The following is a 16,223-nucleotide window of genomic DNA, read 5'->3' as shown; positions in this document are numbered from 1 at the left end:
AGTATGGGCTGTAAAATCCCACGCTCCATCTCGGCTGGAGGGACCGGCTCGATTGCATCCTTCGCCAGGAGGACAGCAATCTCCTCTCGCAAGACAGGAGCGGACGCAGGGCTGACCCTGGTGAAATACACGCCCGTGAACCTGGGAGGCCGTTTCATGAACTGAATCGCATAGCCGAGTCTGATCGTATGGATGAGCCATTGCGATGGGCTGGCCCGCGCTAACCAGGCAGGCGGAGCCCCCGCATGTGGCCTCACCCGCACGATCGATGACGTGCCAGCGGCGGGGCAGCGTGGAGTGGGCTCACCCGGGGAGCGCTGGGGTCCCACAGGAGAGCAGGAGACGAGATGTTCTCATCTCGCACCCAAACTCCAGAGGAGGGGCTGGGAGTGGGAGAGAAAGGAGACCATTGTCTCTCATACAATCCTGCCGATAGAGACATCGCCTATCGCCTCCGACTGCTCTAGCACCGGCGTGAATTCCTGGGTGAATTCACTGACGGTGTTGCCGAACAGGCCAGCCTGGGATATGGGTGAGTTAAGAAAGCAAACTGTCAACGTCACGCACATCACCAGGTTTAGCCTGAGGTGGTGTTCCTGGATCACGGATGTGATCATCGTCCTTCCCAGGGCACACACAGCCGACTTTTTTTTAAAGAGCATAGTCGGTTGCGGTGTGGAGCTCATGCTCAGTCCTAGGTCGGAACCATCCTCGCGCAGCCTGGCCAGCGCCTGCGCTTGGTAGCGCTGGTAGGTGGCCATAGCATGTATGGTGAGGGCGAAGGACTGTGCCCATCCAGGAAGAAGGGGATGGAGAGGCTTAGAAGGTCTCGCCTTCATCCTCCATATCACACCCCTCTAATCGGTCCGGCCGCGGGGCTGGGGGATAAACCATCTCCAGAGCCACGGCCGAAGCAGCCTGGGGAAGCATAGCCACAAAGTCTGCTTCCAGATTTGACGCCGCGCTCATTATCCTGGAGGGAGCGAGCGGGTTCGAATCCTCGTCAGACCTTGACAGCCCACCCTCCAAGGATGGTGAGGATGGAAGCGCACGCAGATCGGGCAGAAAAAAGTGCCCTCAAGACTGCTTGAGTTTACTGTGCACTTCCGGGAAGGGGACGGGAGGCTTTAAAGGTCTTGCCTCCTTATATCCTCCGCATAACACACATCTAGTCCATCCGGCCGCTGGGCTGGGGGATAAACCATCACCAGACCCACGGCCGAAGCAGGCCAAGAAAGCACGACCATCATGTCTGCTTTTTAGATGCCAACACTGCGCTCTCCACCCCGGAGGGAGGGAGCGAGCGGGCTCGCATCCTCATCAGACAATGACAGCCCATCCTCCGATGCAGCGATGGACATCTGACCCCCGGTGTCATCATGTGAGAGAGCAACCATCCAAGGATGGAGCGCTTCTCTTCACCTGAAGCTTGGATGGAGCGCGTGGAGGAGCGAGAGCCCGAGGGCGGCGGATTTACCCCCACTGAAACCCTCAGATCTGCCCGAGTGCCAACCGCAGTGCGGGTGACAACTGGGGTGGGTGGCTCTTTTGCAAGAGCGAGCCACGATCTTACCTGCGCAACAGACATGACATCAGTGATGGCATGTACTGCCCGCGAGCACCCCATTAACATGCTGGACCCCCAGACATGAAACGCTGTGCTCGTGCCCATCATCCGGGGATAGGAAACCACCGCATCCAGAAACGCACGGTCGGAGTGACGTCTTGAAAAAGACGCGCTGCACGACCGTGTTGCTCTTTTAGGAAATCTTTTTTCCTATATACAAACCGCTCTTGGAGGACTGGACCCAAAGGACGCCAGACAAGGGAGAAAAACCCAGCTCGACCATCTGCCACTGCATATACGCGCTCTGGACCAGGAGAAGCTGCTTCTTGATCTCTCTCTGTAGACACAGGTTGGAGAAACCCTCAAAGACTCTATCAGAAGCTTCGTGAAAGGCTCTGAAAGCGAAAGGATGTCGAGCATGGCACTGGCTGCGTCTTTATAACATGACTGATTGTCATTGATGCCAGCTGTGCACGCTGAGGCTGCCAACTCATTGGCATTTCATTGGCCCGTTTTTATACTCTTTCAGATGATTGGTTTCTGACGAAATCCCCATAGTGGAAGGTTCCACATAGCATTGGAGTTCCCCATCCGAAGGGGAACTCTATGATGATCACGCATGGTTGGATCGTTAAGATGTTTAAATCTCTTCGAATGATTTTATATTTAATTCAAATTAAACGCGGCGCCATGCGAACTGTTCACCCCAAATCATGTCGCGCACACCCAAAGCGAACCTCCGCAATTACAGCAATTACATCACATTCGCCACTCGCACTTACTGTATTTCAATAACAGAAAGCTGAATGGCCATTGCATGTTGGTCTCATTTATAGTTGTAATACCGCAAATTACATTATTAGGACTAGTGAAATAAAGAACTACAACACCACAAAAACCAAGCAACAACAACAAAAAAGAATTTAAATGAGCATTAGATGTAGCGTTACATGGACATCAGAAAAATAAGACCTGTGCAAAAATATTTAAGACCCAGAACAGCGAATTGAAGACTTTAAGGCCTAAAAGAAAGAGGTCTTAAAAAAGGCCTTTTGAAGACCCTGCGGAAACCCTGTGTAAGCCGGATGGCACAGCAGAGGGCAGGTTTCACCCACTTATTTTATGCGCTTTTTGTATATGCACATAAAAAACGGTTGATGGAAATGATGCGCATAGATTTTGAAAATGTGTGTGAATGGACAAACCAGCAGGCTGAGCACATTGTAAAATATCTAAAGTGTTGTTTTGGTCATTGTAAAAAGCCTTAACCATTTCAGTATTAGTGTTATTATATTATATTATTAATTACCTCCAGAATTGTCAAAAGCATCTGCACTCCGTGTCTCGCTCCTTCAAACGCCAGTTGCTTTCTAAGGTGCAAGTCATTTATTAAATGAAGATAATATATTCATGTAGCTTCACATAGCGCAACAAATTCCATTTTTACTTTTGATATTTGTCGCAAGTTAATCAGGAAGTGGCGATTTTGTTCTCTTTGACTTGTTGGACAGAAACGCTGCTTTATTCTCACGTCTTTTATGCGATATTCCAGTTTTGGGCATACATTTAATTAGCATTTTTAGATGATAACATAGTTATTCACACTGCATCAGCACAGCTGTCCACTTTCTTCCCTATGTACCTGTAGGTGAACAGCTCCTCTGGGTGTGGCCATGGGCATTCATCCTCTGCTATTTCTTCCTCATTTTTGCATTCTTTAGATTAATTTTTGCTGTCTTGAATCTCCATACGTCAATCGATAACTTTATGACTGTATGATGACTGTGAGCTCACGTAAATTTGCTATAGCCTGAACTTTTTGGTTCAAATAATATACCAGGCTTTTCATTGGTCCGTTAGGATGAGATTTTTTTTATTGGCTACCGAAGTCAGTGGTTGAAATATTAATTTAATTACAGTACTCTGTAACGAATTGTGATTTTAAAAGTAACGAAGTAAAATACTTAAAATTATACTCATGAAAGTACAAATACCCCCCAAATTGTTTTACAGTAATTACAGTAATTACAGTAACGTGAGTAGTTGTCATTCGTTACCTCCACCACTGGTATATACATATGGTGGAGGGTCAATTATGCTGTGGGTATGGGGGGCAAGCACATGTACTGGAAACCATGTCAAAGTTGAAGGTCGCATGGATTTAACCCAGTATCAGCAGATCAGGAACAATGTTCAGGAATCAGTCAAAAGACTAAAGTTATCTCAGGGTTGGATGTTTCAGAAGGACAGTGACCCAAAGTGCAGTTTCAGATCTACCAAAGAACTCTTGCTTAGACAATGTTCTAAAATGGCCATCCCAGACCCCAGACTTGAACATCATTGAAAATCTACTGATTTAAAAAGCCATTCTCGCTCGGCACCCATTAAACCTGACCAAACTAGAAAAATTTTGCAAGGAAGAATGATCCAAAATGCCTTTAGCAAGAATTCAGGCACTTCTCCTGGACTATAAGAAGTGTTTACAGGCTGTTATTTCAGCAAAAGGTGGCTCTACAAAATACTGATGCTATTATTCTGTTGGGGTGCCAAAATATTTGCACCTGTCAGTTTTTGTTATGATTTAAATTGCATCGCATCTGTTGATTAAATAAATGTTGTCAGAACCAAAATGTTGCTTTTTCCATAAGGTATACAATAATTCAAAATGAAATTGCTGCAAGGCCAGTAGACTATGATTTATATAACTTTTGCATAAAACTGTATATTTGCAGTGTGAACAAACATGTCTGTGAATGTACCTCCATTGCGTCCAGAGAGAGATTACAGGAGATCTCAAACTTCTTCATCAGGACATGCTCCTTGATGTTATAAATGCACACAAACTTTGACTTCCCACCAGTAAGGATTGATTCACCATCCGCTGAGTAGCACAAGGTGGTGAAAGACCTACAAATCAGTTTTTAGAGGAAATGAGTAATTAACGGCTATTTTAAATACACCAAGTTTCAGCAGAATCAGACTTTAATTCACTTGTTCGTTCAGGGAATGACAATGCAATTGCCAAACAATTTCCAAAAGCAAGGAGATTCAAATTCAAGAGCAGGTTCAGATCTCAGTCTCAGAAAATATGCATCAGTAATGCAGAAATGAAGCCTTAACAAAAAACAATTACATATACACATTCATTTAATTTGAAAAAAATTGTATTTTATAAACTGTCACATGATGAAGTTCCAGTTGCTTCGGAGACACAAAGTCTAATGCAAGCACCTTCACAAATTTTAATGTTTAAGCCTAATGACATTACTCTACGAATGGTATTGTATTGTCTCTTTTGTCTGATAACAGAGGATAGTAGTTCCAATTTACTGTTCACATAATAATAAAATAAATTTACATCAGTGAATAAACATGCAATAAGTAAATTAGCGACCAAATAAATCAGTAAATAAACTCAAGTAAACAGGTGTTCACTCTTTTCAATGATTTTATCATGTGCTGGCAATCTCAGAGGCAACAAGTAGATCTGACTATAGAGTAATGCACAAAACAAATTTAAAGACAGCAAATGCCACCTTACATCAATAAAGACTGAAATGTTATTATTAAAATAGAACCCTACAATGTTGCAGAAAAACAGATGTATTGATGTATAGGGTTGGGCGAATAATCGAAAAATAATCATAATCGACATTCAGAACCTATATTCGATAAAATTTTCCCAGGTCAATTTTTTAGATTACTTTCCCTACCGTGTGTGAAGTCACGTGACCCCACGTGACTGTTTTCGTCTCAAAAAATGTGTTTTGGTGTTGCAGCTAAAATGTCCCACGTTCCTAAAAATACTATTAGGACACATATTTCACAAAAAAGTGAAAATTGGTTGTTGTTGCAGTATTTCTAGCAAATTTGTGCTTCCGGTTTGAAAGGAATTTTTGAAGCTACGTCACGGCCATGCGATCAATGTGTAAATTACAGCATGTAGACTGGATGTCTGAACCGGCGGGTATTAGGGATGGGCATTTCTGACCATTCTTCATTTCGATTAATCCACAGGTTTGACAAACGAGTACTTGATTAATCGGGGGTGGAGCTTAAGCAAAAGACAATTAAATAAAGTTAAATCAAAAATATATATATTTTATTTAAAGCCCTGTTAAAAATGTTGCTGATAAAACTATGACAGGATTCAGAAAACAATTAAATCAACGCTGTTGGGTTATTAAAAATCACTATCAATTTCGGATAACATTTAAAGTAGTGTGACCAGTGGCGTATTTAGGCATGGGCAATATGGTTGATGCCCAAGGCGGCATCTTGCTGGCACAGGGAGACGGTGCGGAAAAAAAAAACGAGCCCCAGTAAAAGCTTTGAGATACGATTTACTTTATGCACGTGCATTAATTTAAAGTGGTAATTCCAGAATAAAGACATTAGAGGCCATTCACATTTGTCGTATTTTGCATGCACATGTTTGTTATTGTCTATGTGCAACCGAAACAACGGTGGTGAAAGCAAACTGACGCATGCATGCGCACAGAAAACTATTCCTCCGCGCCTCACGTGCTGCTCTGCTCCCGGTGTAAATACCGGCTGTGTACATGCACACCGATAAAATACACGACGCTTATGCACTGTAAAAGCAGAGTAACTTTTATGCAGAGATGTCCGCACGCAGCGAGCTTTGCAAGTCGACAAAACTAAAGTTATAATATGATGAATATCTTATTTTGACTATATGGCTATGAAGCAGAAGGGAGAGATGATGAATCAGGGAGGTAAGACTTAATAACATTAATTCTCAGCCATAAGTCGGGTCTAAGACAACAGACAATTACATAAAATATATTTTTTGTATAGAATTGTCTTTAATATTCAAGCAAACGGTTTCTTAAGAAATCTTAGCATATCACTCCAGTTGTGTCTACATTTTTTCCAGTTACAAATAGGATTGATTTCTGTTATTTATTTAGAATAATAATTGTATAATATTAATAATAATAATAATAATTTTATTTATGCGCTTATTATTAATAATTATATTTAATTTTTTTGCGGTTCTCCCATTACAGGGCACTTTAAACAACAGCAACTAAAGGCCCACAGAAAAATAAATCAAAAGTTATTTTACAGTATTATCCTCTTCAATATGTGTCTTATTATTTCCAAAAATATTTTGGATCCGTTTTTAAAACTATAACCTGTTTTTCTATATTGTAGACAATAACAATAAAAAACACACATGATACTCTGCTTTTCAGTTATTTTATTCAACTGACATTCATACCATAACAATATTTTACTTCAGCAGCATCAGTTGTGGATCACAACAGCTGTGGCAAATTTTTTTATTTTTTTTGTAAAAGGTTCAGAAAAATAAAGTCTCACCAAAACTTAAACAAACGACTGTTAAGTAGCACATAGCCTAACTAAAATTAGAAGCTAGCATAATTTGGTTGCATAAATTTAAAATAAAAATAGCCTGAATATTTTTACCACAGCTACAAAACTTAAAGATTAGGTAAAATAACATTTCTTTCAAAATGATCAGTCGGTGGAGGTAAATAAATTAAAGCCGGCCTAATTTAACTTTGACAAGGGTCATCGGTGTTGCTTTTATAAATGTGCCACAATGAAGGTTTTGTTTCCATTTTCCCACAATGTGAGCACCACTGCGTGTACCCACATTTGTGGATTACAGTGGTCTGCTAACACGTGACAAAAATATGTTTGTAAGGAACATTTTTTTTTAACCGAGAGCTTTTCGCATCTGGAAATTGTGAAATCTGGATGTCACTCAACTTCTTTAAAAAAAAAAAAAAGAAAAAAAGAAAAAAGGTTCTAATTTGTGTTGATTGTCCTGCCTCTACGGATTTGGTGTGTGATCAGTGTTCTTTCTTTGTATTTATTCAAATGGCAAAGTTAGATAGTATCGTCAGCAGTACTCTTTCAGTTTAAGACATACCTTAGTCAAAATGATTTAGCTAATAAGTTTACAGGACGTTAATATCGCTACAATATTATGGACTGAAAGATCCACTGTAAATGCTGCTCTCTGAATGTAAACACCTTAATCAAACTATTACCGTCATGTAGGATTTTTACCGCAATTTGTGACAGGATAGTTTATACACACATGGCTGTTTGACGCTATTCTCTGCATTGACCGACTGTCCGCGGAGGAGTTTTTTTTCCCGCCCATTAAGGCGTTTACATGAGTTGCTTTTTGAATGTTGCTTTCATGATCCCGTTTTACATGTTATAGCACATAATTCAATTAATGTCATTGCGTCACTGTGCTATCCACATTTCCTCCGGAGTTTAATGTAATTTCGGGTGTTTCATTTTTAATTTGTCGACTTTAACTGCAGTTTGGCACTTTCATTCGAGAACATTTCATGCATGCCCACCGAGACAAACGAGATATTGGATGCAACTATGAACTGCTGGAAAAGTGTTGTTTCAATGGAAGTTCATACTGCATACTGTATGCTGGTGTCTGTGGTCTTCAGTAACTCGGTAGGAGCAAAGAATAGTGTCAAACAGCCGCATGTGTGTGGACTATCCTGTCGCAAAACACGGTAAAAAGTCCTACATAACCCTAATAGTTTGATTGTGGTGTCTAGAGGTCTGTACTGCACTTCAATAATGCGACTAAAATCTGCATACCCCACGTCTCATAATTTGATTTGTCTTTAGTTTGATTACACCCTTATACAGATTAAATTAATCAAAAATTGCTATTTACATTGTAGACTCTTAACCAGAGTATTGTCTTATTAAAATTGGATTATTGGTGTCCATGTAAACATACTCATAGATGATGATTGTAAGCTAAGCCAGAGATGCTTTGAGACAGCATATTTTCCATTATTACCATTACATTAAAATGATTATTTACATTGAAATATTTGTTTACAGAAGATGCAAGAAATGCACTGTTTAAAATAATTACACACAGTTATTTTATTTAGAAGAGATACGGCTTATTTCCTACTTTTAATACGAAAAATAATGAAAATAATTTATTTTGTTTCCATAAGTGGAAGTTATTTATTTTCCACTTTTTTTATAAGAAAAAAAATCATTTAAGGCAATGCGTGTTTTAACTTCTGTTGTTCAACGTTGATATTCAATAAATAATCATAAATAATAGATAGTGTGTGTTTCCTGCAAATATTTTAAAAGTAATGCACCTGTCATTCAAAAATCTCTCACTTGTAATATGTGACCATATTTACTGTACAAAGCTTGTCAGTAAATATAAGGGGGAAAAAATTAAATAAATGAAATAATCGTTCATTAATCATAATCGAGTTTAAATGAATCAACCCAACCAGAGTATTGAGAATCATTTGCAATGACATTGTGATTCCCTGAACTAGTAAATTATATCATGAGGTTTAAAAATATTTGTGTTTAATGTTTTTTTTATAGAAAATTTTAATTCACATGTTTAGGAATGAATTTTGCATCAATGAATGACGGCTTACATCCCGCACTACTTTTGTTGGTTTAGGGCAGGGATGGGTTAATTCAGTCCTGGAGGGCCACGTTCCTGCAGAGTTTTGCTACAACACTAATCAAACACACCTGAACAAGCTAAACAGTGTATTCAGGATCACTAGAAAGCTATAGACAGGTGTGTTTGATTAGGATTAGAGCTAAAGTTTGGCTCTCCAGGAGTCGCCCATCCCTGGTTTAGGGGAACAAAAATGATGTGTGTGCTTTGAATCTTATGTTAGAAAGTATGATAGAAAAAATAGCAGTTTATAGTCTATTTACAAAATGTCTGCTTACTTTCCCTTGGCAGATTGTTTAGCAGTGATCTTTTCAGACTCCTTGCGTCCCATTTGCAGGTCATGGCGGCCAGTGATAGAGCCAGTCTGTCTTCCAGTCTGAGGGTTCCAGAATGTGATTTCACCATCCAGAGAGGCAACTGCTAACTCCATACCATTAGGATGATATGTTACAGCGAGCCCTAAATATGAACAGGTGCAAGGTATATTTTAAAAACCACATCAATTTCTTTCCATTCCACTTTCACATAAACAAACATTTTGTGAACTTGCCATCAGAGGTGAGCTGCAAGGTCTCTTTGGTCTGCCAGCTGTCCAGCATGTCCCACAGCCGGACAGTTTTGTCCCATGACACACTAGCAAGAACAGATTGGACTGGACTGAAGCACAAGTTACTGACAGGACCCTCATGACCACTAAGCACCTGTTCCATCAGAAATGAGTTGAGGGAATACAAAGCAAAATAGTTAGTACAAAAACAATAAAAGTGCATCAAAAAACCTAGGTGAAACAGAAAATCCAAGCCATATAAAATATGATGATTCGCCAAGATGAAAAGCTGTCTTACTATCTCAACAACACAAAAAAGAAAATAAGCAAAGAAAATGACACCATTATTGTTAAAATACATTGCAGGGCTCACAGAGGCACAGGGGTTCAATGTATTTTTCTTATTTTAGGTATTTTTTTTATTCCTTTGGTATAGTTGAATATTACTGCTCTGTATCTCCAGCATAAGCTGTAAAGCATAAGTGTTTTTTAAATTAAGCATCTGTTGGTTTTGCTTTCATACATTTTTTGTTTGAAGAAATGATTCATTTTCTTTAGGGTATGATTGTTTTTGCATTTTAATTACAAGGTTATCTGCACTTTGCAGTTGCAGTCAGGGGTGTAAACTGAGTCAGAGTAAGGATTAATATATTGAGGCTTATTTAGAAGGTTTTGATTTGCGTGCAGAAGGCTTTGTTTGGATAATTAGGAAAGGAGGTGCCTAGCTCCCCTCACCAGGGTAGGAATTAGCAGTATAAATAATTAGATATCAGCAGTGTCCGTTCTCCTCTTGTAAAGACCAACGAGTAAAGACATTCGACTTAAGCTGCGCAACTCCACCGAGCACAGACACCCATATGCCACTACTGTAGGCTCCTTAAACAATGTGTTTGCAGTATATTCTGTCATTACATGTCCACGGACAGACAACACTTGCAGGTGGCCTTCATCTGTTTCCAATGGGCTGAGGAATTGTAAGTCATTGTTCCGTTTGCCTAAGTAATGCATCTGCTTCCACAAAGACTTTGAAGGAGCTTCAAACTGCTTTCATATGGTTCCCCACTACTCCATGTTGCTGATCTGATACTGATCTGTCACCGCCGCCCTGGCAATGCTGACACATCCTGCCAATAAGATCAATCACTCTCACCAAAGAACTCTGTTAATAAGTGTCAAAATACTGCTTGAGATGCAGATGAATGCTTGAGAGGCCAGCGATGCAAACTTTCTAGAGACTACAGTTTTCTTTAATTTGGGTGGACCAGTCCTAGGAAACAAGTGTATGTGAATTTTGTTATAGATCACATTTGAGCCGATTCCCTAACCTGTAAAAAATGATTCATTCATAATAATTAGAACACTGAGGTGTATATCAGTAAACTGTACTTACAGGTCTAGGTGGGGTTTATAAGCTTACTAATATATGCTATTTGCTAAGATTCACGCCTAATATTAGCCATGATGGGAATACTGAGACATTTAATTGACAAACTCAATTAGACTAAAGAGTTTGAACAAAAGACTAGAATAAAACTCAAATTAAAACAGGCCACCAAAACAAACACTAGTCACACTCCTATTATATAACCAAAAGCTAAACTTCAATGTTATAATTAAATTAATTAGCAAAATATTAATGTAAGATAACATGTAGTGTTATAAAAGTGCATAAAAAAAATTATAAAAATGGCTAGAGAACTTAAACATATCATCCCAAACTACACAAAGAGTTCATTTCTAGTGAGCCATTTTCCCCATGTTCGATTAATATAAATTGACAACTGTTTAGAAATAAAACTGACATGCATTTTCTTCAGTTAAGAAAAGGAAACAACAATTCTGTGGTCTGACCTCTAATAGTCGTCCAGTCTGCATAGACCACAGAAAGATCTCAAAAGAGTCCTGAGAACCAGCACACACCAATTCCCCACTACCGTCCACTGCCAGAGAGGAGAACTGGGCGGGTCGAGGTGACGTCATGGTACGGAAATTCCGGTACCTGAGAAAAAAAAACTTCAGTCATGCAGGATATGCACTGGAAAGTTTAAATTGCCAATTCTTTCTATTTTTTTAATTCACACACCAATATATTTAAGTTATGCCACCCCCAAAAGTAAGATATATACCTGGAGACAAGCAAGTTATTGAATTAGTTTACTTAAAAGCAGAATTATATTATTTGAAAAAAAGGATTAATAGCAACTGAAGATTATTTCAGGAAAACAATAGTGCTAAACCCAAGATGCAAATACTACAAGGTGCTTTAGTTAGATACCTGTGCAGGTCAAAAGCTCTAACAGTGCCATCTAGTGAGGCACTGACCACCACGAAACCACTGGAGGTAAAGGCAACTTCGGTGACACTGCTGGAGTGTTCGGTGAACGTCACAAAACAGAGACCACTGTTGGTGTTCCACACCTTGACCTGGAAAGCAACCGTTTCACTTGAGGGGACAACCACACTAGAATGTTTGGTCTGCAATGCATCTAGGTTCATTTGATTTCATAGTTTGGTCTGTATGGATTATGTGAGCAATGTTTTCTAAATTTCCCACATACTGCGAAAGTGCACCCAAATCAGTAAAAAAATGCACAAATACACACATAGTGTCAACTACTCGTATGGAAAAAAAAAGTCAATTAAACTCTGGTACAAACCAAGCAACGTGACTAAGTGCAAGAATGTGCACCCTAAGCATCCTAAAAATGTATTTATTCCCTTAACAAAAGCTTAGAAGTAGAGGACTTACCTTGCCATCATCCCCTCCAGTAGCAAGATACTGACCATCAGGTGAATAAGTCAAAGAGTTCATGTTGTTAAAGTGTCCTTGCTGTTTAAACACATAGGACTCGCTCTGCCATTCCCAAACCAACAGCTGGCCCAGACCTTTAACACAGAACAGAAGCAAAGAATTAGGAAACAGTATAAAACAGTACTCAAGGGGGAAGAAAAAAAAAGTTTGAGATCAACACCTGAGCAGCCAAAGCTAATCCATTCACCAGTGGGATTCAGAGAAATGGCCGAAATCCTCTGATCTGAAATACTACACATGATATTCATTAAACAGCATAGAAATAAAGCCACAGCATCATAGCAACCAATAACAAAAGGTCAAGAGACTTAATTAAATAAGAGCTGGGTCATTTGTGTCAATTTAACCAGAGATCTCTAGCTCAAATTTAAGATTTGCATTATTTTCAATTGGTAGCAACACAAATGAATAAAAAGCCAAACTATTAAATGGCATAAATGTATCTTTAGGGAGTAATCTACAGTTTTCTTTAGACGGAGGTCAAAGTACTTCTTTTGTATTCAGGATTGAGACATATGTGAATAAATATAGGTAGATGTCTTGTATTGACATTTGTTTTTTAAGCCGTCTCTTATTACATAGAATATACTCTGTATCAGCTACATGGTCTGAAGGATGACGCCTTGAAAGCAGTTTTATTTTTTTGACAGGTATTAATGTTTTTAAACTATTTTAGTCATGCAAAGCTTATGTAGATTGTTCTTTTACGAATGGGATATACGCACAAAAGGGTTGTTCAACCACTAAAACATTCTGGAGAAAGAATTTCTTAAGGTACCTTTTACAGCATTAACAATTTAATCTAAATATAGTCAGCTAAAAATAATTTAGCATTCATTTATTTGTTCAAGTGTAAAACGAGATGAAAGGCTGTTTAAACAAGTTCTGTGAGGAGCAGTAAGCAGCCAAAAGAAAAGTTAAGTGTCACTTTGTTGTCTTAAATGTAAAAAGATGACAAGGTATTTTTGTTTTAGCACTGCTTTTTTATTTAGTTGAATAACAAAACACAAGTAAATAACCAGCCTGCTTTAGAGGTAAAGTTGGTTTTATATTTGCGCATTTGTTCTTTTTTGAACAGTGACCACTTGTGACACACTCCCTATGTTCTTTATCACTTTAAATACTCAGTCTGAAATAGTATGCAAGTATGACTTTAAAACAAAATTTAAAGCCAGCAATCCTTGCATGCATGAAATATTGCACATTACGACAAATTTTGCTTGCTACACTACTAAAAAATGCTAGATGCAATCGAGTTTTCAAAAAGGTTTTCAAGTTAGGAATTATACTATAAAGTTTTCTAACTATCAAATGACATGATCTAGTGTTATAAAGTTGTCTATAGTCATCTATTCGGTGCACGTTCATGACTTCATTTTTAAATGCTATTATGCTAAAGTTAACATTATGCCAGATCTCCTACTGCACCTTTACCCATTTTTAAATCAATTCAGCCAGTTCAGGCAGGGGCATTTTCAGTTTAGCTTGGTAAAATCATTGAATTGGTTTAGACCATTAGGATCTCACTTTAAAATGACCAAAGAGTTTCAATAATTTTCCTATTTAAAGCTTGACTCCTTCTGTTTTTGTTTATAAGGACTGTTAACTGTAATTCTGCTAATGGAAAAGGTTGGTTTGTCAGCAGTGGAGCGTTTTTATAATTTTTATGTTGAAAATGTTGATTACTCATTAAACATCAGTGCATTTCTTTTACCCGAGTAAACATGATAAAAATAATCTTTGCAAAAATTATTTATTTGAATGATTATATATGAAAAATTTTATATTTCTATTGAGTTGTGTTTGTGAGCTGCATTTAATAACAGTGTGATTAGCAAAGATTGATACATGAAAAAAACTTTCAATGAATAACTAAAAACTCTCTATACTCCCTTAAAGAAATATATGTAAATGAAAGTTTACTTCCGTTTATTCAGAGAAGATTTTAGGAAATTATTTAAATTCAGCAAAACTACTTTGAAATAAAAGTTTTATATGCTAGCAAATGGGGCATTATAATTAAAATATGCCCAAATAAATGAATCAAATTGAATTGACATCTAAAATGGATACCATTCCTACTGCAGTTATTCAACAAATAAAGTATTCAATTACAATGTAGGGCAAACCTGAGTGAGTGAATGAGGTCAAAGCCTGGCAGTTCATGCAGGTGAAAAGCTCCAGATGCAAACCCTGTCACAAGGATGTGTGTTCTCTTGTGAAAGGCTGCAGCTGTCAGTTTGTTGAAATCACCTTCTTTGTTAAAATAGTATCTGTTTAAATACAAAATTGAAAACATATATTTGAATATTTTTGAATACATACATATATTGAATATTTTTACATGTTCTTTAACCAGTTAATTGGCTTGTTCACACCAACAGAGATATTTGGGACAAAAAAAAAAAAAACTGTCTAAATTTAGTGTTCCAAAAAATTAGGAATAATAGAATAATAATTATGGATGCACCGAATATACAGCAAAAAGTGGGCGGAAAAATGGGCCAAATGAGTGCATTTTCGGTTTTCAGCCGAAGGATTTTTTATCACCGAAACAGCATGTTGTGATGACACAAACCGAAACCGCGGCTTGCACATATTTATGTGAAGCAACATGTCTGAGTGTGTCTATTAATTCGGATCCTCTGCACTTCATTGCGACTGTTCTTGTTCCACGATAAAAAGATCAGAATGATCTTACAAGTGTGCTCAAGGAATTTGTTTTGGCTACAGAAACTTCCAGTGTACATAAAGTGACAAGTGACAACACGAAAATAAATATGAAAAAAGACGATAAACATTAAACAGCGATGCAGTTAGTCAAAAAAAATCTGAATGTTGAATTGTATGTACAGATTTGTTATAAATATACAGGTTATAAGGTGCTGTGTACAAATGTGTATGGAGAAAGTATTGCATTGTATATTGTTATAAGGTGCTCTGTACAAGTGCGTATGAAAAAGTATTGCACAAGTTTATTGCACAGTAGGGAAATATTAATTATGGTGGCTTGAAAAGCCAGCATACTGTTATCTATCTTAAACTTCTTCTTCTTCTTCTTCTTCTTCTTCTTCTTCTGAGACTAATTTCTAAGTGTATCTCCTCCTAGGCCTTTCAAGCTACATACTTCAAACTTTCGTCAAACCTTCAAACTGGTCTGACTCGGGTTGCTATATCTTTTCTAACTGATCCGACTTTGGGTTTTCCGAAAAACGACCCAGAAAAATCCCAAAAGTCCCATTGACTTAACATTGGGTCAAACTTTGTGAGCTCATAACTCTGCATCAGACTGTCCTACAGACTTCTAACTGGACTCATTTAACTCAGTCTAGCCAGCAGCCAATAACTGATGACTTTTTAACTTACTAGCCACTCCCTAGCAACCACTTACAGCACCCTAGCAACTGTCCCATAGACTTCCATTGTAAAAGACTCCCATTTACTTAACATTGGATCAACCTTTGTGAGCTCATAACTCTGCATCAGACTGTCCTACAGACTAGAGTCTGGCCTCATTCAACTCAGTCTTGCCAGCAGCCAATCACTGATTACCTTTAAACTTACTAGCCACTCCCTAGCAACCAATTTCAGCACCCTAGCAACTGTCCCAGAGACTGTGACTAGCTATTCTAACACACGCTAACAGTTTTAACATCCTACTGACATGCTAATCTTGCTAGAAAGGTGCTAGCAACACGATAGTGACATGCTAGTCATGCTAGTAACATGCTAATTTATGCTAGAATCATGCTAACAACATGCTAATTCATGCTAGAAACAAGCTGATTCATGCTAGAATCATGCTAGTAACATG

The 16,223-nt window shown here is 38.4% G+C and overlaps 1 protein-coding gene across 1 annotated transcript; it reads right to left on the bottom strand.

Moving 5' to 3' along the window:
- Positions 1-4,326: 4,326 nt before the first annotated feature.
- LOC130220322 (periodic tryptophan protein 2 homolog) lies at positions 4,327-14,682 on the bottom strand (the record flags this gene model as incomplete). The annotated part of the gene is made up of 8 exons (XM_056452685.1): positions 4,327-4,474; positions 9,329-9,509; positions 9,601-9,751; positions 11,449-11,596; positions 11,873-12,021; positions 12,347-12,483; positions 12,570-12,640; positions 14,539-14,682. Coding segments are annotated over 8 exons (1,129 nt in total), but the record flags the coding sequence as incomplete, so codon positions are not given.
- Between the last annotated feature and the right edge of the window lie 1,541 nt (positions 14,683-16,223).

Source organism: Danio aesculapii, unplaced genomic scaffold (assembly GCF_903798145.1).
Source record: "Danio aesculapii unplaced genomic scaffold, fDanAes4.1, whole genome shotgun sequence".
NCBI lineage: Eukaryota > Metazoa > Chordata > Actinopteri > Cypriniformes > Danionidae > Danio > Danio aesculapii.
This window is presented reverse-complemented; position numbering and strand designations above follow the sequence as displayed.